General features: G+C 36.7%; 1 protein-coding gene across 2 annotated transcripts in view; it reads left to right on the forward strand.

Annotated features, from left to right (window-relative positions):
• The first annotated feature begins 13727 nt into the window (after positions 1–13727).
• The window catches only part of LOC128696796 (uncharacterized), a 40443-nt gene continuing 28383 nt past the window's right edge, over positions 13728–25787 (forward strand). Inside the window, exon 1 of one of the 2 annotated variants that reach the window (XM_070096009.1) lies at positions 13728–13840. In XM_070096009.1, the coding sequence (XP_069952110.1) occupies positions 13839–13840 (2 nt within the window). In that variant the 5' untranslated portion in view covers positions 13728–13838. Of the gene's footprint in view, positions 13841–18772; positions 20142–25787 lie in introns of those variants that run through there. The other variant, XM_070096008.1, reaches the window with a different exon arrangement.

Genomic DNA, 25787 nt, shown 5'->3' on the forward strand with positions numbered 1-25787 from the left:
TATTTTCAATTATAATTTGCAAATCTGTTGAGCCAAAAAAAAAATATGTGTGTAATACTTCACGTTAGTGAAGTAGGCGGGACCAGGAGCTGAGTCTCAATCCCTGCAACCACAATTAGGTGAGTACAGGCTGCCACCCCCTAGGGTAGAATGCAGTTTTCCCTTCCTTTCCCTCATGTTTTACCAGGGTGAAACATACTTCCTCCACCTACCACACATCCTCCTTGCATCCAGTGTAATGCCTCCTCCATAAATATGCTCCACCCAGTTTCTCGTATCTTCCATAATCTAGCCAGCTGGTTGGATGTTAATCAGGAGGAAAGTAGCAACCAAAAAAAATTGTGCAGCTAACAATGTTAGGAGAGGCAAGTGTCAATTGTGTTTACAGGATCGTGGCCTCAACATTAAATAGTTTTCTTCGCAAACTTGGTAGCTGCTCTGGTTCAGGATATTCTCTCTTGGAAAGTGATGACCTTCTGTCACTTCAAGCACCTGAACACACTCCAACAGGCCTCATCTCCTCAAATAATAACTTAGAAGCAATCAAATCAACAGATACCAGGACACTCCCACATAATCCCAAAGCAGGACGTTCATATGCAGCTGGGAAACCTACAGACCTCTTTAAAAAAGTAAACGATGATTCAGCTATTCTAAATGCTCCACGAACCATCAAGGCATGGCACAACTTGCTACTTTTTGAAAATGTCTGCTAAGCTGTGCAAGAAAGAGGTAGCAAGTCTCTAGCCTCGGCTGTCAATAAATCTTTAAGAAATTTTCCCAAAGCTGACAATCTCATTTGCTTTTCCCTTCAACACGAAAATGGGAGCGGCAGATCCCCCTAATCATTCCAATGACAACGGAAATATCAGAGTCCAGGTGAGCAAAAAACTAAAGAGGGCAACAAAATTGGGGCAATCAGAGCAATCACCAGCATGGATAGAGTTGCCCCCACAGATGCTGACACTTCTCAGGCACGTAGAGAAAAGCAAGCAGCCAGGGAAACCAAACCAGGTTGGCTTTGGGTCCCCTCAAAAAAGTGAAGAAGCGGTTTATGCAGCAAGGGCGTATATCAACAACCTGTATGTGGACAATGCAGTAGTAAAATTAGGTATCCCTTGTGAGCCACAGATCTAAGGATATTTTACAATAAAAATCTGTACCATGTATATGTCGTGCCAAATAAGTAAAACTTGTGATTTTGGCTTAAATAGTAGTGCTCTTCTTGCCGAATAAGGCAAGCAAAAATTTGTGTATGCAATAATTTTGAAAAAATCATTCTGATCCTAACGAAAAAAATATATTTCATTATGTTTGTGCATTATTAAATTATTGTAAACTTATCTGAAATATATTTAGTTGGGTTAGGCTAAATTAAATTGCGCTTGTTATGATAAGGTTAGGTAAGTTTTCTAAAGTTCTTTTGGCACAAAATTATTAGTTTTTACATTAACATCAATGAAAAAATATATATCTTTTAATGTATAAGAGAAAATTTTAGAACGTACTTAATTTTAAACGAATTCTTGCTAATTGACCAATTGTACCTATTTGGAGGGAGGTAAACCCGTGAACGAAATAACAGCAAGTAAGTTTATTCAGTAATATACAAATACGTGACAGCGTGTCAGCGTGTCTGCGTGCCTCGTTGTGCTCCGGGTTTTCTCGTGTTTTCACGGTCGCTCTTACGTGCTAGAACTTTAATTTGTGCCATCAATCCTATATGATACATCCCTCTAGCGCCTGGAACCAATCTTGGGCGGAAAACATTATATACTGAGTCAAAAAAGGAGAATTAGTGTGCACTACCTAGCAGAGTTTACTGCCAGAGGGGAATCATAGGCCTAGTGTGCCGTGTGCAAAATAATAATAATAGAACTTTTCTTTGTCAGAGAAAAGAAAGTCTCCCTGATAACATTGTGTATACATAGTGTATAGTGTATACTACAGTGGCTCCCTAGTATATAGATAATAAATGCTAAAATGTCATTTGAAAACAGGTGAATTTGTAAATGAAGTGATGAGCCTATAGAGGCAGGTTCCAGGAGCATACTCCGGTAAGCTGTCCTAATATACAAGTACAGTTAGAAATAGAAATACAAATAGCTAGAGCTTCATTTAAGGAGGTTATTAATAGAGTATTCAAGAGGTTGCTAGTAGAATTACAGTAAATCAACCATTCAAATCATTATGAAGCCCTGTGTAGTCTGCAATCAATCAAACAAACGGGCTTCCACATGGATAAATTGTCATTTTTGTGGAAATTGGTGTCACGCCCCTTGTGCAGATATTCATGAATTAGCTACAAGCAGTATTAAAACAGGGAAGTGTTTTTGGGTATGCCCAAATGAGATAAATCTGTGGACTAAAATCACAATGGTATTAAAAGAGGATAACATCAAAGCTGCTTTCATAGACAACCTGGAAGCTTTCTACAACAGATGGGAAGAAAAAAAGTCTGGGCTGAATGGTACTGCCCTTGATGCTGGCCATGTAGTCAGAAACTGTAAGGCTGGAGGTGATGTCTTGGTAGTCAGTAAATGTGGGGCTGATAGTGCTGTCCTGGGAGACAGTAATGGTGAAGCTGGAGGTGCTGTCCTGGGAGACAGTAATGGTGAAGCTGGAGGTGCTGTCCTGGGAGACAGTAATGGTGAAGCTGGAGGTGCTGTCCTGGGAGACAGTAATGGTGAAGCTGGAGATTTTGTCCAGGTAGTCGGGAATTATACGCAGGAAGGAATGCATGTAAATGACCTCATGGGAGACAGGAACCGTAGTGGGGAAACAAGTCTAGTCAAAGGTAAGATAAAACCAATATTGCAAACTAGAAATACCACAGGAAATAGCAAACAAGAGGGCTCCACTAGCAATAGTGAGGATATATTACCAAAAACAACTTGTGGGAGCTCCATTGTTGGTGCTAGGGAGGATAAGAATAAGACAGGGAAACATGCACCAACAGGGAATAGTCACAGAAAACCAAGGCAAACGGAAACCAAGCCTGTGCACATACTATGCACTTGGTATCTGCAGACATGGGAAATCTGGAAAAACAGACGGGACGTGCAACTATGACCACCCTAGAAAATGCCGTGCCCATATGACAACAGGAAAATGCAAACTCCCTTCCTGTAAGCTTTTTCACCCTGAAATGTGTACCTCTTCAGTACAGGAAAGACTGTGCTATAACTTAAATTGCCAGGCACACCATATAAAGGGGACAAAAAGATACAAAACATCCAGGCCATGGGAAAACCTGGGTAGCCACAGCCACTCAAGAGGGAGAGGTTTTTTAGTGCCAGGAAGGAAAAAAAAAGCAGGCAGGAAATGGCAGAAATCGTACACCAAATCCAGTCATTCCTGGAGTATAACCACAATCGATGGCCTCCACTCCAAACCAACAGATACAGATACTAATGCCGGAAAAAATCCCCCCCCCAGTACCAACAATACCACCAGTCCGATGACATTCTTCTTTGCAAATATACAGGGTCTAAAGCCAGCAACAAACAACAAAATATCTTTCATCCGTGGACTGCTTGCAGAGGCAAAGGCAATGTTCGCGGCTTTCACTGAGATCCACATAAAGGATCACTTGGACAACGAAATATGGATCCCAGGTTACAACCTATACATATGTGACAGAGTGAACAGACAAAAGGGGGGGGGTTGGCCTGTACATTGCAGAGTCACTTGTTTACACAGAACTGCTTAATGCCTCAAATGATGTAGTGGAAGTTATAGCAGTAAAAATCATTGTGGTAGTCTACAAGCCTCCAGATGCAACATCCCAGCAGTTCCAGGAACAGCTGTTAAAAATTGACCACTGTCTGGAAAATCTTCCAGCTCCTGCACCCAATATCTTGCTCCAGGGGGATTTCAACTTAAGGCACCTAAAATGGAGGAATATAGCAAATAATATTGTTGCAGTAATAACAACAGGAGGCAGCTCTGATGAAAATTCACACTCACACAAGCTTTTAAATCTCTGCACAAAATTCAATTTAAACCAGCAAATAATAGAGCCTACTAGACTGGAGAATACACTAGACCTCATCTTCACTAACAATGATGATCTGATACGAAATGTCACCATATCAAAAACAATATACTCAGATCACAACATAATTGAGGTTCAGACATGTATGCGCGGAGCCCCAGACCGACATAATGAGATTAGTCACGAGGGAGCATTCACCATATGCAACTTCAATAACAAAAACATAAAGTGGGACCAAGTAAACCAAGTCCTAACCGATATAAGCTGGGAAGATATACTAAGCAACACAGACCCCAACTTATGCCTAGAACAGATTAACTCGGTGGCACTCGATGTATGCACAAGGCTTATTCCTTTAAGAAAAAAGAGGAATAGATGTAAAATAGAAAGAGACAGGCGCTCCCTTTACAGGCGATGGAAAAGAATAACAGAGCGGCTAAAAGAGGTCAATATATCTGAAATGCGTAGGGAGACACTGGTCAGAGAAATATCAAGCATCGAACTTAAGCTAAAGGAATCTTATAGGAGTCAGGAATCGCGGGAAGAACTAAAAGCCATAAATGAAATCGAAAGAAACCCAAAGTATTTCTTCTCCTATGCCAAATCAAAGTCGAGAACAACGTCCAGTATTGGGCCCCTACTTAAACAAGATGGGTCATACACAGATGACAGCAAGGAAATGAGTGAGCTACTCAAGTCCCAATATGACTCAGTTTTTAGCAAGCCGCTAACCAGACTAAGAGTCGAAGATCAAAATTAATTTTTTATGCGAGAGCCACAGAATTTGGTTAACACAAGCCTATCTGATGTTATCCTGACACCAAAAGACTTCGAACAGGCGATAAATGATAATGCCCATGCACTCTGTCCCAGGGCCAAACTCATGGAACTCCGTGTTCATCAAGAACTGCAAGAAGCCCCTATCACGAGCCTTTTCCATCCTATGGAGAGGGAGTATGGACATGGGGGTCGTCCTACAGTTACTACAAACAACAGATATAGCCCCACTCCACAAAGGGGGCAGTAAAGCAACAGCAAAGAACTACAGACCGATAGCACTAACATCCCATATCATAAAAATCTTTGAAAGGGTCCTAAGAAGCAAGATCACCACCCATCTAGAAACCCATCAGTTACACAACCCGGGGCAACATGGGTTTAGAACAGGTCGCTCCTCTCTGTCTCAACTATTGGATCACTACGACAAGGTCCTAGATGCACTAGAAGACAAAAAAGAGTGCAGATGTAGTATATGCAGACTTTGCAAAAAGCCTTCGACAAGTGTGACCATGGCGTAATAGCGCACAAAATGCGTGCTAAAGGAATAACAGGAAAAGTCGGTCGATGGATCTATAATTTCCTCACTAACAGAACACAGAGAGTAGTAGTCAACAGAGTAAAGTCCGAGGCAGCTACGGTGAAAAGCTCTGTTCCACAAGACACAGTACTCACTCCCATCTTGTTCCTAATCCTCATATCTGACATAGACAAGGATGTCAGCCAAGCACCGTGTCTTCCTTTGCAGATGACACCCGAATCTGCATGACAGTGTCTTCCATTGCAGACACTGCAAGGCTCCAGGCGGACATCAACCAAATCTTTCAGTGGGCTGCAGAAAACAATGTGAAGTTCAAAGATGAGAAATTTCAATTACTCAGATATGGTAAACACGAGGAAATTAAATCTTCATCAGAGTACAAAACAAATTCTGGCCACAAAATAGAGCGAAACACCAACGTCAAAGACCTGGGAGTGATCATGTCGGTGGATCTCACCTTCAAGGACCATAACATTGTATCAATCGCATCTGCTAGAAAAATGACAGGATGGATAAAGAGAACCTTCAAAACTAGGGATGCCAAGCCCATGATGACACTCTTCAGGTCACTTGTTCTATCTAGGCTGGAATATTGCTGCACACTAACAGCACCTTTCAAGGCAGGTGAAATTGCCGACCTAGAGAATGTACAGAGAACCTTCACGACGCGCATAACGGAGATAAAACACCTCAATTACTGGGAGCACTTGAGGTTCCTGAACCTGTATTCCCTGGAACGCAGGTGGGAGAGATACATGATTATATACACCTGGAAAATCCTAGAGGGACTAGTACCGAACTTGCACACGAAAATCACTCACTACGAAAGCAAAAGATTTGGCAGACGATGCAACATCCCCCCAATGAAAAGCAGGGGTGTCACTAGCACGTTAAGAGACCATACAATAAGTGTCAGGGGCCCGAGACTGTTCAACTGCCTACCAGCATACATAAGGGGGATTACCAACAGACCCCTGGCAGTCTTCAAGCTGGCACTGGACAAGCACCTAAAGTCAGTTCCTGACCAGCCGGGCTGTGGCTCGTACGTTGGTTTGCGTGCAGCCAGCAGTAACAGCCTGGTTGATCAGGCTCTGATCCACCAGGAGGCCTGGTCACAGACCGGGCCGCGGGGGCGTTGACCCCCGGAACTCTCTCCAGGTAAGCTCCAGGTAATACAGTTACATAGATTATCATACATAGCAACACATGTGTAGAGAACTTACATTATTCATGGTACATCTCCATTTATTGTTACTGATTGTCACGCAGTTGTGTTACTTAGTTGTTTTAACTTTTAATGTTTAAAAAATAAGATATTACCAAAACCCCAATAGAAAAAAATAAGTTTGACTTTTTTGAGATTTTTTATGTATGATAATTTGTGTTATTATATTTATGTGTACAAGTACCTAAATAAATTTACTTTCTTACAAATGAATAATGGGAAATAATGAGGCTTAATCGTGGTATAGGAGAGTAATTCCAATTTCTTTGATCAAGAGTTCATCACCAGTTTAAAGGCATGCAATGGAAAGGACCAAAATGGAAATAAGTCACTCTGACTTTTCTGGGTTATCCAAGATACTTTACACATATGCTGCTATCAAAATGAAATGGGATTCTGCTCTTGACTCTCGCCCAGGCAGGTCATAGCAGCTCTCCTTACTCTGTCTCCCTACGATCCCCGTTGGGGAGGAGAACCTTTACCAGCGTTGTCATCGCCTTGACTTACACGATGAGCTACGCAAATCGTGTAAAGATCAAACCAAGAAATGGTACCGTTGATGATTCAACGAAGATTGCTCTTGCAACTGTTGTTCAGGGAGCACTGGAAGTAAAATTCAACGCCATATTGTCACTGAAAGAAGCATTCATTGTTGTGTGTCACGATGATGGTGAAGCAGAGAAGCTACTCACTACAGAAGCCATCACTACTCTTACTACTCAAGGGTTTACTGTTACGTCGTCTCCTGCCCTCAGGGCAAGGAAATCAGTGTTCCTAAAAAAAACTGGACAAGATTCTGACGTCTCAAACACCTGCTGAACTCAAGTCATCCATCGAGACGCAAAATACTTGGGCTACTGTTGACAGCATTACAAAAATCCCAAATGCAACGTCCATGATCAAGGTCACCTTCACCGACGTGAACATGGCTGCCACTGCACTGAACGAAGGTCTTGCTGTCTACTACTACTACATCAGCCCTACCTACATTGAAGCAGAGAGATATCACTACATCCAACATTGCTGGAACTGTTATTCATACCATCACACCACCAAAGCATGTCCAGTAAAAGACAAGAAGTTCTGCACTACATGTGGTAGTGAGGGACACGCCTTCAGTTCCTGCACCGCTGCTACTCCAACACAACCAGCGTGCTTAAACTGCAAGAGTAATGATCACTATACACTGGCAGCAAAATGTCCTACAAGAAAGGATATTATGAAGAAAACACAAGATGCAGCAAAGAAAAAACCTACTAGCAACACTCCAACGTATGCAGCAATTGCAAAAATACAAGCAGACACTACAAAATTACTTCAAGCATCTACTCAGCCCGCCTCCACCACTACCACTACCATCAATCCTCCAACATGTGACGTAACGAAGATTCACTACTGTCTACTATACGCTCATATGCAAAACATGGCTGTACCTGGACCATTTAACTCTACCATCAACGAGTTATTTGCATTAAACAACATGCCTTCATTTACATTTCCAGCATCTCCACCTTCTGAAGAAATTCTCATATTCACCAAAAACTTAATCGCCAACTCTTCTGCAGAAGTTCCATCAACACCACCAACTACTGACGTCAATCCAACAACGACCAATGAGAAGCCTCCACCGCCACCACCTCTCACTGAATCCAACCAATCAGAAGTCTTACCACCAGAAACATCTTCTAATTCGTCTACTGAAGTTGAAAACGAAGCAACACCACCTTCCTCTACTCCACCACCTCCTTCTCTACTTAGCTCACGTCGATTACCTGGAACACCATGGGTTAAACACAAAGGACTCGAATTCTACACCACGAGGCTATACCCTGCAAGCATGACTAGCCTAGAACTCTTCCAACATCTCCAAGACAACACTGTATCTTACCAAAGCGAAGAAAGACCATTCCCTACCTACAACCAGATACTCCACCACCTCCAAACCAACGAATACTACTACAGCTCTCCCATAAGTGTGATACAACTCTCCCAAAAACAATTTACCGCACTGATAAACGGTTTAAGACTATAACCAATTCATCCTGCTTGCTGCCTTCTGACACTCCCAGCTCCTACCGCTGCCTTCGCCATCCTCACCTAGTGAGCCAAGCAATGACATCAGTCAAGCCTCTCTATCTACGTCTCCAGTACTTTTGTACCACATGTCCCAAAGTGGTTGGGCCACTTGCCTTGATTCCTCCTCTTCTCCTCCTCCCCATCCTTTTCCAGTTATTTCCATCCTTCCTTATCCTTCTTCCTTCCCATCTTACCACAGATCTCGTCGTCCTCGATCCGATCGATCCGATATGCTGCTATGTATGATAATCTATGTAACTGTATTTTTGTATACCTGAATAAACTTACTTACTAATAAGATTATGAAGTAAATGATGACAAGTGTCCCATAGCTCAGTTGGTAGAGCGCCGGTTTCTTTAGACTTGCCGGAGGTCAGAGGTTCGATCCCTCTTGGGGCTGCACTATTTTTATTAATTAGAATTTTGCAATATATTTCTGAGCCAAAAACAATATTTGTAATACATCACGTTAGTGATCTCTCACATTATCAAGTGATATGGATAAGTACATTTCCCTCTGGTTATAATGCATAAATATATATACATATATATATATATATATATATATATATATATATATATATATATATATATATATATATATGTATATATATATATATATATATGTATATATATATATATATATATATATATATATATATATATAAATATGTATATATATATATATGTATATATATATATATATATATATATATATATATATATATATATATATATATATATATATATATATATACATGCAAAACAACCACTGTGAAAGAATAGAGAACTTCCAAGTGCTTTCGTGACTACTCACATTATCAAGGAACAATAAAAGTAATGCATCAAAGGAAGGCATATAAAGGATCTAGACCACACCTCACTATCACATCCCACAACAAAGCAACACCTGATGCGCGACTCCTAAGAAGGGGAACACTGCAGCAGGTCCGCTGGCCAAACTAGACAGGTCCTTCATGCAACCCACAAACAAACTATTCTACCCAAGAATTAAAAATTTTAAAATTTATTATTTGTCTAATATATTATTAAATTCTTCCCAAATTCTATTAATAATAAATGGATCTAATTTGTATAAACCAAAGGAAATATTCATATTGTCAAAACTGCTTTTTATGAAACAAGATTCAATTATATTCCTGTCGACCGTGGCCTTGCTTGATAAAACTTTCTCAACCTTTTGAAAATCAATTGGATGGTTAAAATCTCTCACACGAATTAATAGAGCATTGGAATCTTGTCCAGTTCTAATGCTGTATTTATGTTGTTTTAATCTAAGTTCGATACTTTTACCAGTTTGACTGTAATGAACTTTATCTCAAATATTACAAGGAATCTTATAGACACATCCTTCAACATTTTGGGGGGAATTCTTTACCAAAAGTTTTTTTTACTGTATCAAGATTTTTAAATACAGTTTTGATATTAAAAGTCTTAAGAAGAGAAGGCATATCAGCCAAGTTTTCATGGTAAGGGAGAACCAACATATTTTTAGTTGAATAAGGGTGGTTGTCCATTTTTGGATTGTAAAAAGTATTTCTAGCAATTTTAAAAGATTTATCAATTACGTTTCTTGGGTATTTCAAATCATTAGTTATTTCATAAATTTTGTATATTTCTTCATCTATGAACTCTGGACTACAAATACGCAAAGTTCTCAAAAACATTGATGAGAAAACAGACAGTTTAACTCTATCTTGATGTTAAGAATAATATTGTACATAGGAAAAGTTATTTGAAGGTTTTCTGCAAATTTTAAATTTGAATTCATTATTACCCCTTAATAATTAAAACATCTAGAAAAGGCAATGAGTTGTTTTCCTCAAACTCAACAGTAAAGTTTATAGAATGGGCTAAGCTATTTAATTTACCAAGGAAATGGTGTATATTTACATTCTTGGGCAAAAGACACAAAATATCATCAACATATCTGAATCATTTAGCTCTATTAGGGAGGATTGTGTTAGGCAGCCTTGTTTAAAAAAATTCCATGTATAGGTTAGTAAGAACAGGTGAAAGAGCATTTCACATTGCCATACGAAACTTCTGAGTGTAAAACTTATCATTAAATACAAATTTTGCATCAACAATGCAAAGTTTAATAAGTTTAATGATAGTAAGAACTGGCAATGGTAAATCATAATTAACGAGTTCTTCAGATAAGAAACTTAATAAATCATCAACAGGAACTTTCGTAAACAAGGAAGTAACATCAAAACTAACCATGTTAAAATCATTTAAGTCATTCAAGGAGCTTAATTTATCAACTAAATCTATGTTGTTATTGACATTAAAGTAAGAAATTTTGCCAACAATAGGGCTTAAAATGTTAACAAGCCACTTGGATAATTTATATGAAACTGAGCCTATGGAGGTAATAATTGGTCTGACTGGATCCCCTGGTTTGTGTGTTTTTATTAGTCCATACATGTAAGATGGATTAGTGGAAGTAAATTGTTTGATTAATTCATCTTTGCCTTGCAGTAGAAGTTTTATTGTTTTATTGAAATTGCTGTTAGTAGTTTCTAAGGGATTTTTTTTAAGTTTAGAAAAGGTTTCAGTGTCATCCAGGAGATTATTCATTTTTTCTTGGTAATCATTTTCTTTTATAATTACAATTGCATTTATTTTATCTGCTTTAGACAGACTTAAAGAATATTTGAGGGCAATTGGGAATGTTTTGTTTTAATATAGAGCTATATACCATTCCCTTACTAATATTAATTTCATCAGTGGATAAATCAGAAGATTTTTCAAAGTTATAAAAGGCTTTTGCAGTTTCAACATCATTAACTTTATCGCAAATTTTACAAGGAATCTTATAGACACATCCATCAGCATTTTGGGGGGAATTCTTTATCAAAAGTTTTTTTACTGTATCAAGATTTTTGAATACAACTTTAATATTAAAAGTCTTAAGAAGAGAAAATTTAAAATACCCAAGAAATGTAATTGATAAATCTTTTAAAGTTACTAGAAATACTTTTTACAATCCAAAAATGGACAACCAGCCTTATTCAACTAAAAATATGTTGGTTCTCCCTTACCATGAAAACTTGGTTGATATGCCTTCTCTTCTTAAGACTTTTAATATCAAAGTTGTATTCAAAAAACTTTTGATAAAGAATTCCCCCCAAAATGCTGATGGATGTGTCTATAAGATTCCTTGTAAAATTTGCGATAAAGTTTATTACGGTCAAACTGGTAAAAATCTCGAACTAAGATTAAAACAACATAAATATAGCATTAGAACTGGACAAGATTCCAATGCTCTATTTATTCATGTAAGAGATTTTAACCATCTAATTGATTTTCAAAAAGTTGAGAAAGTAGTATCAAGCAAGTCCATGGTCGACAGGAATATAATTGAATTTTGTTTCATAAAAAGCAGTTTTGACAATAATATGAATATTTCCTTCGGTTTATATAAATTAGATCCATTTATAATTAATAGAATTTGGGAAGAATTTAATAATACACTGGACAAATAATAATTTTTAAATTTTCTTGGGTAGAATAGTTTGTGGGTGAGTTGTGCAAAGGACCTGTCAAAGTTGGGTCGGCGCGCGTCAGGTGTTTAACCGTTGTGGGATCTGATAGTGAGGTGCTGGCCAGACCCCTTATATAGCTTCCTTGGATGCTTTACTTTCATAGTTCCTTGATAATGTGAGTAGTCACGAAAGCGCTTGGAATTTCTCTATTCTTTCAGAGTGTTGTTTTGCATATTCTGAAATCACCTGTTTACTGTGATCTTATTGCATATATATATATATATATATATATATATATATATATATATATATATATATATATATATATATATATATATATATATATATATATATATATATATATATATATATTCGAATTGAACGATGTTCAATTCGAACCTAGTATTAAGTAGTTAAGCATAAGGTTTAGTCTGCCTGAAATGGCTTTCTTTGTACTTAGCAAATAAAAATTGTAATTACATATTGTAAAATATGCAAAGAAATAAAATCCTTATTCCTTACAGACGTTGTACCTCTCTCTCTCTCTCTCTCTCTCTCTCTCTCTCTCTCTCTCTCTCTATCTATCTATCTATCTCTTTCTCTATCTATCTGTATATCTATCTATCTATCTCTATATCTATCTATCTATCTATCTATATATATATATGTATATATATTTATATATATATATATATATATATATATATATATATATATATAAATATATATATATATATATAAATATATATATATATATATATATATATATATATATATATATATATATATATATATATATATATATATATATATATATATATATAGATAGATAGATATACAGATAGATAGAGAAAGAGTTAGATAGATAGAGAGAGAGAGAGAGAGAGAGAGAGAGAGAGATAATGATGTCAACGAGATAAAGTCAGTTGATCAAATGAAAATGCTGGCCCACAGATGGCTCCACCTTCATCCTGTTTCCTACTTGAATGTCTCATAACAATAAAAATGCTTTCAAATGAGCTGATGTAGGTAACAGCTCTTAGCTTGCCAATAAAGTTAGGAATCCTTAACTTGTAAATAGCTGTCAATAAAGCTAGGGATCCTTAACCTTGTCAAACCCTGTGTAAAAAAGAAAAGAGAGAGAGAGAGAGAGAGAGAGAGAGAGAGAGAGAGAGAGAGGTACAACGTGTGTAAGAAATAAGGATTTTATTTCTTTGCATATTTTACAATACGTAATTACAATTTTTATTTGCTAAGTACAAAGAAAGTCATTTCAGGCAGACTAAACCTTATGCTTAACTACTTAATACTAGGTTCGAATTGAACATCGTTTTTTATATTTCAACAAAGGCAGTTAGTGGTTTAGTAGTAATTGAATTAACAAGTAATTGAATTAACAATTGATTAACAAGTTTCAAAATTATATTTTGGCACTTTATACATAATGAGATTCAGACCATTTTAGTTTTGAAATAATCTTATATTTAGAAAGTTTTGAGTTGTTGGTGGCGATAATATATAGTGTTTGTGTTGGTAATTTTGGGAGATGAAGTGAGTTGTAATTAGAACCTTGAACTGGTGTGCAGGAAGGGTCCTTTTTGTTTGTTCAGGCAATAAATTCCAGATCTTAGGGATCTTCATGTGCATAGCATTTTTGTATAGGAGAAGATAGACACGAGGGATATCAAATAGTGTTTTGTGTATTGTGTTATGTAAGTGTGTTCTGTTGTAGTTCTCAAGAAGGAGCTTGAGAGGAGGGTTTATATTGGAGAATAATGTTCTGTGTATGTAGTATGCACAATAATATGAGTGAATATTTTGTATGTTAAGCAGGTTCAAGCTCTTAAATAGCTGTGGGATGTTTGTAATCAATCTCACAGCAGTTTTCTGCTGTATAAATAAAGGTTTAAGGTGATTTGCTGTTGTTGAACCCCATGTATAAATACCATAGGTGAGATAAGGGTAGATGAGAGAGTGGTAAAGAGCAAGTAGTGCCGTTTGGGGTACACGCGACGGGCTGGAGTTTTGAGACTCTATGACCGCGGGTTCAATCCCGGCCGGGGGTCTGGTTTATTTGCAATCGTGTCATTACGATTTCTTGAGTCATGTTGACGGCAGTGAAGGGACTTGAGCTAGAGTTCGTCACGGCCACGCTAGCTGGAGATTCGTCTGTAAAAACTTGCATTTGTGGTCACAGAGGTGCCTGTGCTAACTTTCCTATGGTGTAGAAATATACCTAGTTGGATGAATCTTATTGTGGCTAGCTGGTCTAGTGGCTAACGCGACGGGCTGGAGTTTTGAGACTCTATGACCGCGGGTTCAATCCCGGCCGGGGGTATGGTTTATTTGCAATCGTGTCATTACGATTTCTTGAGTCATTATAATTCCTACTCTAAGATTGTTTTCGTATCTTAGTGACTATATTGTGTGTGCAATTAGTGTATATTTCAATTATATTATTGTTCAAGGTCCTTAACTATCTTTTGCTAACTAGTACCAACTACCTGATATATCCTTTTTTTTTTTGTTTTTTTCTACTTTTTTTTATTCTTTTGCTACCTTAACTTGTATATTTTATCTTGTCAATTTAAAATCTAGTTATACTCTAATTCTTGTAAACAACTTATATAACACCTTAGTGCAATTACAATTGAGAGTCTTGTGCCTTTTTTATATTATTAGATTAAACTCAGTTGTACTATAGTCAATACCAAATTCATTATATTAGACCATATTGCAATTACAGTGGGCCCCCGGTTAACGATATTTTTTCACTCCAGAAGTATGTTCAGGCACCAGTACTGACCGAATTTTTTCCCATAAGAAATATTGTGAAGTAGATTAGTCCATTTCAGACCCCCAAACATACACGTACAAATGCACTTACATAATTGGTCGCATTCGGAGGTAATCGTTATGCGGGGGTCCACTGTACTAGTGAGAGACTGGTGCTATTTTTAATTTGTATTTTTATATTATTAGATTAAATCTAGTTGTACTATAGCTCATTCTAGCTCAAAACATACTCCACAAAAGTCATTATATTAGACCTTAGTGCAATTACAAGTGAGAGTCTTGTTCTATTTTAAATTTGTATTTTTATATTACTAGTTTATACCTAGTTGTACTTTAGTTCATTCCAGCACAACACATAGACAACATCAACTTCATTATGTGTAGTAGTGACTATACTCTCTATGACCAAAATACTCTAGCTATATACTTATCCAAGCTTCCCACCACTACAGATATCAGTACTAGAACTCAACACATAACTCAGGATATAAATAACCATAGTTTAAACCTAGAAGATGATTGATTACGTTGACCCTGATCTAAACCTCCATAATCTGACACCCAATCAAAACCTATTGGAAAGTAACTGCCTTTATTACACAGCATCACAAGCCAGCACTATCCTAAACAATGCTAAAAACCTATCAGTACTTAACTACAACATCAGGTCCTTAAGCAAACACTATGATGACCTCCTGGCACTCCTTGAATCACTAAAGACACCCTTCTCCTGCATTATTCTTACAGAGACCTGGCTTAAGCAGGACACAATAGATATCTACCCTCTACCAGGATACACAGCAATTCACAACTGCAGACCAAACCAAGTTGGGGGTGGTATTGCAATCTATTACTCTAACCAATTATCTTGTATTAGCACCACTTGCTTTAGTGATGAATATGGGGAATACATTTTTGCTAATTTTATGTAAAAAACCTTAAGACACCTATAACAATCGGTGCCATTTACAGGATACCTCACACAAACATCCCAAATTTCAGTGAGAAATTAAATTCACTAATAATAAACAGACAAATGAATAAGCACCACCTTCTCTTAGCTGGAGACTTCAACATCAACCTTGGCTTACTAGATGATCAGCCTGTAACTGATTTCATCAACAATATTTATTTATTTATTTATTTATTTATTTATTTAGAAATTTAACATACATACAGAGGTACAAAAAAGATACAGGTAAGAGCAGCATGCCAAAGCCACTTATATGCATAGCATTACAGGCTGGCTTAAAATTAACTTAAGATTAACTAAGCAATGATGAAATCAGTGATAAGACATTATTGTAAACAGATAACTATAAAGCACAAATGAGTATTACAAAGACAGGTCATATGGTTACATGCATTGCTGTTCATTCAGTAGAATGGAGTATTCTGTTAGGTAGTGTATTTAAAAAAATAACAAAGTTAGATTGGGTCCTAGGTTTAACATTTTTGTGATATAATTGTGAGTAACATTTTGGAAATACAATTTATAAGGTTCAGTTATTCAGTATTTATTTGGTTTTGAGTGAGTAAGTAAACTTTGAGAAGAGACTTGAATTTATAAACAGGTAGTGTTTCTTTTATATTTACAGGTAATGAATTCCAGATTTTAGGGCCTTTTATGTACATTGAGTTTTTGCATAGCTTGAGATGGACACGAGGAACATCAAAGAGTGATCTGTGCCTTGTGTTATGGTCATGTGTTCTGTTGAGGTTGGCAAGGAGATGTTTGAGGGGAGGGTTAATATCAGAGTTAAGTGTTCTATGTATGTAATAGGTGCAATAATAAGTATGGATGTTTTGTATGGTGAGTAGGTTGAGTGTTTTGAATATTGGTGGAGTGTGTTGCCTTTAGTGAGAATTTGTTATCATTCTAACTGCAGCCTTTTGTTGGGTAATTAGTGGTCTGAGATGGTTAATTGTTGTTTAGCCCCATGCACAAATTCCATAGGTGAGATAGGGGTAAATAAGAGAGTGATAAAGGGCCAGGAGGGCTGACTGTGGAACATAGTACCGTATCTTTGATAGTATGCCTACAGTCTTGGAAATTTTCTTAGAAATTTGTTGTATATGTGTATGAAATTTGAGTCTATTATCGAGGTGGATTCCTAAGAATTTTCCCTCTGTTAGCTTTGTGATAGGTGATCCGTTTATCGTTATGTTAAGAGGTACATCTGTAGCTCTGTTACCAAACTGAATGAAGTAGGTTTTGTCAATGTTTAGTGTAAGTTTGTAAGTCCTCATCCAGGTAGATATTTTCTGTAATTCGGTGTTTACAGTATTGGCTAGCGTGACTGGGCTCGGGTGAGAGAAGACGTATGTAGTGTCATCTGCAAAAAGTGTGGGTTTGAGTAATTGCGAAGCATTTGGTAGGTCATTTATGTATAGGAGAAAGAGAAGAGGGCCAAGGACACTTCCCTGTGGGACACCAACTGTAATTGGTTGTGCGGAAGAGCTTGCCCCATTTGCGTACACATGTTGGCTTCTGTTGCTGAGGTAAGACTTGAGGTAGTTGAGGGAGTGCCCTCTAATACCAAAGTGTGACAATTTTACGTGGAGCAAGTCATGGTCAACTGTATCAAAAGCTTTACGTAAGTCAATGAAGATCCCCAGTGGGACTTCTTTTTTCTCTATTGCAGTGTATATATGTTCTAGCATGTGTATAATAGCATCATTAGTATTTTTATTAGGCCTGAATCCAAATTGGCAGGGGTTGAGAATGTTTTGGGAGATGAGGTAGGAGTAGATTCGTTTATGAATTAATTTTTCGAAGATTTTTGAGAGAGGGTGTAAATTGGATATTGGCCTATAGTTATTCAACTCTGTTTGGTCTCCTCCTTTATGGATCGGGGTGACCCTTGCTATTTTGAGAACTGTAGGGAAGGTGGAGGATTCAATGGATTTGTTAAAGAGTGTTGCAATGATTGGTGATAGTACTTGTGATGCTTTTTTGTATATAAAGGGTGGTAAGGTATTTAAATCTCCTGCCTTGTTTTTCAGTGCGTTGATAATAAGGGAGACTTCGTATGGGTTAGTTGGAGCTAGGAACAGTGTGTTCGGGTAGTTGCCAGTGAGGTAGTCATTTGGTGGGGTATCTGAGCTTGGGATTTTATTGGCAAGGTTTTGACCTATAGTGGAGAAGAAATCATTGAGTCTGTTTGCTGTTTCTGTTGGTGGGAGTTGGGGTTCATCTGATTTTGCTAATTTCATTTCGCTATGTCGTGATATCTTTTTTGTTCCCAGAATTTCTGATAGGGTCTTCCATGTCTTTTTTATATCACCTCGTAAGTTGGATAATCTGTTCTCATAATACAATTTTTTTGCCCTTCTTATCAGGCTGGTTAGGACTGACGAGTAACGTTTTGTTTGGTCTTTGGTTATGTGACCCATTCTGTACTGTTTTTCATATCGGTGTTTTGTATTTATGGATTTGAGAATGCTGGGTGTTAGCCAGGGACTGTTCAGTCTCTTAGCTGTCATCTGTTTAGTTTTTTTAGGGCAGTGCTTGTTATAAAGGTATTGGGTCTTTTTTAGAAAATTATTAAAACATTCGTCAATATCTGTATAGATTTCTAGCTCAGTGTGCCAGTCAATGTTTGTTACTGCTGTTGTGAAGTTATTAATGGCTGCCTCATTGTGAAGTCTGAAGGTGACTTTAGTAGTGTCTTGGGGTATTTTACCAAGAGTTGTTATGATGAAAGTAGGGTAGTGGTCTGTGGTATTATCTGTAATTATGCCTGATTTTAAAGGGGATATGGTGTTGGTCCAGATGTGGTCAAGTAGGGAAACACTAGTCTCAGTAACTCTTGTAGGTTTTGTTACTGTTGGTAGCAACATGCAGTTACTCATTGTGTTTGTGAATTCAGTAACGTGTGGGTCCTGGTCTTGCAGGAGATTTATATTGAAGTCACCTGAGAGTAGTAAGTGATCTTTGTTCATGCGTGCATCAGTTATCATACTTCCTAGGTTTTGACTAAATTGGCTAATGTTTGATTGTGGAACTCTGTAGATGTTTATCACTGTGAGAGGTTTTTGTAGGTATTTGGATTTGAATTTAGCTATTATATACTCCCCATGTTATCCCTTGTGCAAGTATTAGTGATACATTCTAGTTGGTCTGAGTAGTATATAGCAGTGCCACCCCCTTGTTGGTCTGGCCTACAGTTGTGTATGCCTGTGTAACCAGGAATGGCATAGACATCTGTAATATCAGGCTTTAGCCAGGTTTCAGTTAGTGTAATGATGGACATATTGGCATGCAAGGAATTTAGTAATGCTAGGAGGTCATCATAATGCTTGCTTAAAGATCTGATATTGTAGTTAAAGATAGTTATGTTGTTGTTGGCTCTGAGAAGTGCCTTTGATTGTTCTGCTGTGTAGTAATTACAGTAACTGTTTGAATCATTTAAGTCATTAAATGAGAGGTTGGTATCAGGATCAATGCTTGTAATCATAAGATTTGTAGTGAATCTATAGTTAGAATTAAGTAAAAAATAAAGTAAATATTCTAAAGCAAAAAAAAAAAAAAAAAGCACCTGAATTATTTAACAAATGTAAAAATAATGAGCTAAGGTAGTTTTTTAAAGCTAAAATAAAGGAGACAATATAAAAGGGACTAAAATAATTTGTGGTGAACAAATAAAGTGATGATCAAATAATGGAGCTTGGGAATATGATAGTAGGTAGTACTTTAAAGGTAATTCTTTAAAGTTAGAATTATAATATAAAATTATAATATAAAAGGGACTAATATAAGTTGCGGTGAACAATAAAGTGGTAATCAAATAAATGAGCTTTGGAGTATAATGGCAAAGTAGTGAACTTATTAAGTTTAGCACCTGAGAATAGCACCTTGATTATTTTAACAATTGTGAATATATGAGCTAAGGTAGTTATATAAAGCTAAAATAAAGGAAAAAAAATATATATATATAAGGGACTACAATTAAGTAATGGTAAACAAGTTAAATGGACAGATAGTCACTATGAAATAATATTGGTTTAGGAGTAAGATCTGATTTGTAATGTTAAATAAGTTGAGCAGTTTATTGCACAATAAAAAGTAAAAAAAAAAAAAATGAGGTAGTTGGTACTAGCTAGCAAAAGATAGTTTTGGTACTTGCAAAAAAGTAATTGGAATATACACTAATTGCACACACAATAAAAGGTGACTAAAAAAACAAGTACTGGTAAACAAAATTAAATGGACAGGTAAGAACAATGAATAATATTAATTTGGAGTAAGATTTGACTTGTAACATAAAATTATTTATTTATTTATTTCCAATTTGAGCACACATACAGAGGTACAAAAAAATACAGATAAGAGCAGCATGCCAAAGCCACTTATACTATGCATAGCATTACGGGCTGGCTTAAAATTAACTTAAGATTAACTAAGCAATGATGAAATCAGTGATAAAACATTAATGTAAACAGATTACTATAAAGCACAAGTGAGTATTACAAAGACAGGTCATATGGTTGCATTCAGTCATATGAAGGATTCTGTTAGGTAGTGTATTTAAAAAATAATAAAGTTAGATTGGGTTTTAGGTTTAACATTTATGTGATATAATTGTGAGAAACATTTAAGATATACAATTTATAAGGTTGAGTTATTCAGTATTTATTTGGTTTTGGGTGAGTAAGTGATCCTTGAGAAGAGACTTGAATTTATAAACAGGTAGTGTTTCTTTTATATTTACAGGTAATGAATTCCAGATTTTAGGGCCTTTTATGTGCATTGAGTTTTTGCATAGTGTGAGATGGACACGAGGAACATCAAAGAGTGATCTGTGCCTTGTGTTATGGTCATGTGTTCTGTTGAGGTTGGCAAGGAGATGTTTGAGGGGAGGGTTAATATCAGAGTTAAGTGTTCTATGTATGTAATAGGTGCAGTAATAAGTATGGATGTTTTGTATGGTGAGTAGGTTTAGTGTATTGAATATTGGTGGAGTGTGCTGCCTGTAGTGAGAATTTGTTATCATTCTAACTGCAGCCTTTTGTTGGGTAATTAGTGGTCTGAGATGGTTAATTGTTGTTGAGCCCCATGCACAAATTCCATAGGTGAGATAGGGGTAAATAAGAGAGTGATATAGGGCCAGGAGGGCTGACTGTGGAACATAGTACCGTATCTTCGATAGTATGCCTACAGTCTTGGAAATTTTCTTAGAAATTTGTTGTATATGTGTATGAAATTTGAGTCTATTATCAAGGTGGATTCCTAAGAATTTTCCCTCTGTTAGTTTTGTGATAGGTGATCCGTTTATCATTATGTTAAGAGGGACATCTGTAGCTCTGTTACCAAACTGAATGAAGTAGGTTTTGTCAATGTTTAGTGTAAGTTTGTTAGTCCTCATCCAGGTAGATATTTTCTGTAATTCGGTATTTACAGTATTGGCTAGCGTGACTGGGCTCGGGTGAGAGAAGACGTATGTAGTGTCATCTGCAAATAGTGTGGGTTTGAGTAATTGCGAAGCATTTGGAAGGTCATTTATGTATAGGAGAAAGAGAAGAGGGCCAAGGACACTTCCCTGTGGGACACCAACTGTAATTGGTTGCGCAGAAGAGTTTGCCCCATTTGTGTACACATATTGGCTTCTGTTGCTGAGGTATGACTTGAGGTAGTTGACAGAGTGCCCTCTTATACCATAGTGTGACAATTTTACGTGGAGCAAGTCATGGTCAACTGTATCAAAAGCTTTACGTAAGTCAATGAAGATCCCCAGTGGGACTTCTTTTTTCTCTATTGCAGTGTATATATGTTCTAGCATGTGTATAATAGCATCATTAGTATTTTTATTAGGCCTGAATCCAAATTGGCAGGGGTTGAGTATGTTTTGGGAGATAAGGTAGGAGTAGATTCGTTTATGAATTAATTTTTCGAAGATTTTTGAGAGAGGGTGTAAGTTGGATATTGGCCTATAGTTATTCAACTCTGTTTGGTCTCCTCCTTTGTGGATCGGGGTGACCCTTGCTATTTTGAGTACTGTAGGGAAGGTGGAGGATTCAATGGATTTGTTAAAGAGTGTTGCAATGATTGGTGATAGCACTTGTGACAGTTTTTTGTATATAAAGGGTGGTAAGGTATTTAAATCTCCTGCCTTGTTTTTTAGTGCGTTGATAATAAGGAAGACTTCGTATGGGTTAGTCGGAGCTAGGAACAGTGTGTTCGGGTAGTTGCCGGTGAGGTAGTCATTTGGTGGGGTATCTGAGCTTGGGATTTTATTGGCAAGGTTTTGTCCTATAGTGGAGAAGAAATCATTGAGTCTGTTTGCTGTTTCTGTTGGTGGGAGTTGGGGTTCATCTGATTTTGCTAATTTTATTTCGCTATTTTGTGATATCTTTTTTGTTCCCAGAATTTCTGATAGGGTTTTCCAGGTCTTTTTTATATCACCTCGTAAGTTGGATAATCTGTTGTCATAATACAATTTTTTTGCCGTTCTTATCAGGCTGGTTAGGATTGACGAGTAACGTTTTGTTTGGTCTCTGGTTATGTGACCCATTCTGTACTGTTTTTCATATTGGTGTTTTGTATTTATGGATTTGAGAATGCTGGGTGTTAGCCAGGGACTGTTCAGTCTCTTTGCTGTCATCTGTTTAGTTTTTTTAGGGCAGTGCTTGTTATAGAGGTATTGGGTCTTTTTTAGAAAATTATTAATACATTCGTCAATATCTGTATAGATTTCTAGCTCAGTGTGCCAATCAATGTTTGCTACTGCTGTTGTGAAGTTATTAATGGCTGCCTCATTGTGAAGTCTGAAGGTGACTTTAGTAGTGTCTTGGGGTAGTTTACCAAGAGTTGTTATGAGGAAAGTAGGGTAGTGGTCTGTGGTATTATCTGTAATTATGCCTGATTTTAAAGGGGATATGGTGTTGGTCCAGATGTGGTCAAGTAGGGAAACACTAGTCTCTGTAACTCTTGTAGGTTTTGTTACTGTTGGTAGTAACATACAGTTACTCATTGTGTTTGTGAATTCAGTAACGTGTGGGTCCTGGTCTTGCAGGAGATTTATATTGAAGTCACCTGAGAGTAGTAAGTGATCTTTGTTCATGCGTGCATCAGTTATCATACTTCCTAGGTTTTGACTAAATTGGCTAATGTTTGACTGTGGAACTCTGTAGATGTTTATCAATGTGAGAGGTTTTTGTAGGTATTTGGATTTGAATTTAGCTATTATATATTCCCCATGTTCATCCCTTGTGCAAGTATTAGTGATACATTCTAGTTGGTCTGAGTAGTATGTGGCTGTGCCACCCCCTTGTTGGTCTGGCATACAGTTGTGTATGGCTGTGTAACCAGGAATGGCATAGACATCTGTGCTATCAGGCTTTAGCCAGGTTTCAGTTAGTGTAATGATGGACATATTGGCATGTAAGGAATTTAGTAATGCTATGAGGTCATCGTAATGCTTGCTTAAAGATCTGATATTGTAGTTAAAGATAGTTATGTTGTTGTTGGCACTGAGAAGTGCCTTTGATTGTTCTGCAGTGTAGTAATTACAGTAACTGTTTGATTCATTTAAGTCATTAAATAAGAGGTTGGTATCAGGATCAATGCTTGTAATTATAAGATTTGTAGTGAATCTATAGTTAGAATTAAGTATAAAACAAAGTAAATAGTCTTAAGCTAAAAAATAGCACCTGAATTATTTAACAAATGTAAAATAATGAGCTAAGGTAGTTTTTTTTTTTTTTTAAGCTAAAATAAAGAAGACAATATAAAAGGGACTAATACAAATAAAGTGATGATCAAATAATGGAGCTTGGGAATATGATAGTAGGTAGTACTATAAAGGTAATTTTTTAAAGTTAGAATTATAGTATAAAATTATAATATAAAAGGGACTAATATAGGTTGTGGTGAACAATAAAGTGGTAATCAAATAAATGAGCTTTGGAATATAATGGCAAAATTGTGAACTTATTCTACTTTAGCACCTGAGAATAGCACCTTGATTATTTTAACAATTGTGAATATATAAACTAGGGTAGTTATATAAAGCTAAAATAAAGGAGAAAATATATAAGGGACTAAAATTAAGTAATGGTAAACAAAGTTAATTGGACAGATGGTAGGAATTATAATATAAACTTATAAAAATACAATTTGAAATGGTACTTGCAATTGCACTAGAGTCTGGTATAGGTTGTTGACAAGATCAAGATTATAACTAGATTTAAATTGACAAAATAAAATTCACAATTAAAGTACCAAAAGAATAATAGTAAAAAAATAACAATGGTAATGTCTTGGTTATAATATGATAGTAAGATGGTAGACAGGTACCCAGGTACACAGGTACAAAGGATAATATAAAGGTTGGGGTTGAATATACAAACTTGAAAATTTGGCAACAAAATGTTATGGGAAGTATAAGATAATGTTTAATGTACAAAAGTAAAATTGACTGGTAGTAAATATGGTGTTTAATAAAATTTTAGTAAGTAATAATGATTACAAAAAAGTGAAAGTAATGTTTATTTCATTCAATATTGCACTGGTAGTTATACTTGAGGTTATATGGCAGTACAAGGTAATTAAGAGTAATCTATTATAGTAAATGTGGTATTAAAACAGGTAAAGGTAATTAGACAAGTAATGGTTATTAAATGTCAAAAATGTTAAGAGTAAATTGAAATTTTAGTAAAAATGATAATTATTAATTTTAGTAAGTAATATCAATTGATAGTATTTAAAAAAAAAATGAGGTAGTAATATGGACAGAGAAAGTATCAATTCAGCTAATGTTTAAGCGAACAATAGTAAATAAAATCACATAAGGTGACTTACGCTTACTAGTAAAATCACAAAATGAGGTAGTTGATTATTTAATTACTAAGAGATTGCACAATGAAATTTGAACAATAATGGAGCAAAACATACACTACACTACGTAGGCTTTTAAGTTGGACATTGTTTAGTTATTCTCTGTAAGATTAGTATCCCTGAGAAATCGTGATAGATCATTCTCGTTCGTGATTGTGTACAGTTGACCTACATTTGTTTTCCTAACAAGAATTTTCCCATCCCGTGTGAAGCATTGGTGTATTGTGTCGTTATTCTCCCGCTTAAAGAAATTTTTCCTAACATCTCTTTGACTCATCTGAGCCTTCAACTTCCAATTGTGACCCCTTGTTTTTGTGTCCTATATATGGAACATCCTTTCTCTGTCCACCTTATCAATTCTTCTCAGTATTTTGTATGTCATTATCATGCCTACCCTAACCCTCCTGTTCTCTAGTGTCGTCAGGCCGATTTCCCTTAACCTTTCTTCGTATGAGTCGTGCACGATTCCTTACTGAGGTTTTGGAACGCTTTCTCAGGTTTGCCAGGCGCCCATATGCTGCAGCAGTTATCTGGTTGATGTGTGTTTCCGGAGACATGCTCAGTGTTATACTCACCCCAAGATCTTTCTTCTTGAGTGAGGTTTGCAGTCTTTGGCCACCTAGCCTATGCTCTTTCTGCGGTATTCTTTGCCCTTCCCCAATCTTCAAGACTTTGCATTTGGCGTAGTTAAATTCGAGAAGCCAGTTGCTGGACCAGGTGTCCAGCCTGTCCAGGTCTGTTCGTAGTCCTGCCTAATCCTCATCTTATTTAATTCACCTCATTAACTTCACATCATCTGCGAACAGGGACACTAATGAGTCTAACCCATCCATCTTGTCATTCACATATACCAAAAACAGTACTGGTCCTAGGACTGACTCATGTTGAACCCCCACTCATCACAGGCGCTCACTGTGATACCTCATCACGTACCATGACTCAGTGTTGACTTCCTGTCAGGTATTCTCTGATCCATTGCAGTGCCCTTCCTGTTACACGTGCCTGATCCTCAAGCTTTTGCACTA

Source organism: Cherax quadricarinatus, chromosome 52 (genome assembly GCF_038502225.1).
Source record: "Cherax quadricarinatus isolate ZL_2023a chromosome 52, ASM3850222v1, whole genome shotgun sequence".
NCBI classification, from domain to species: Eukaryota; Metazoa; Arthropoda; class Malacostraca; order Decapoda; family Parastacidae; genus Cherax; species Cherax quadricarinatus.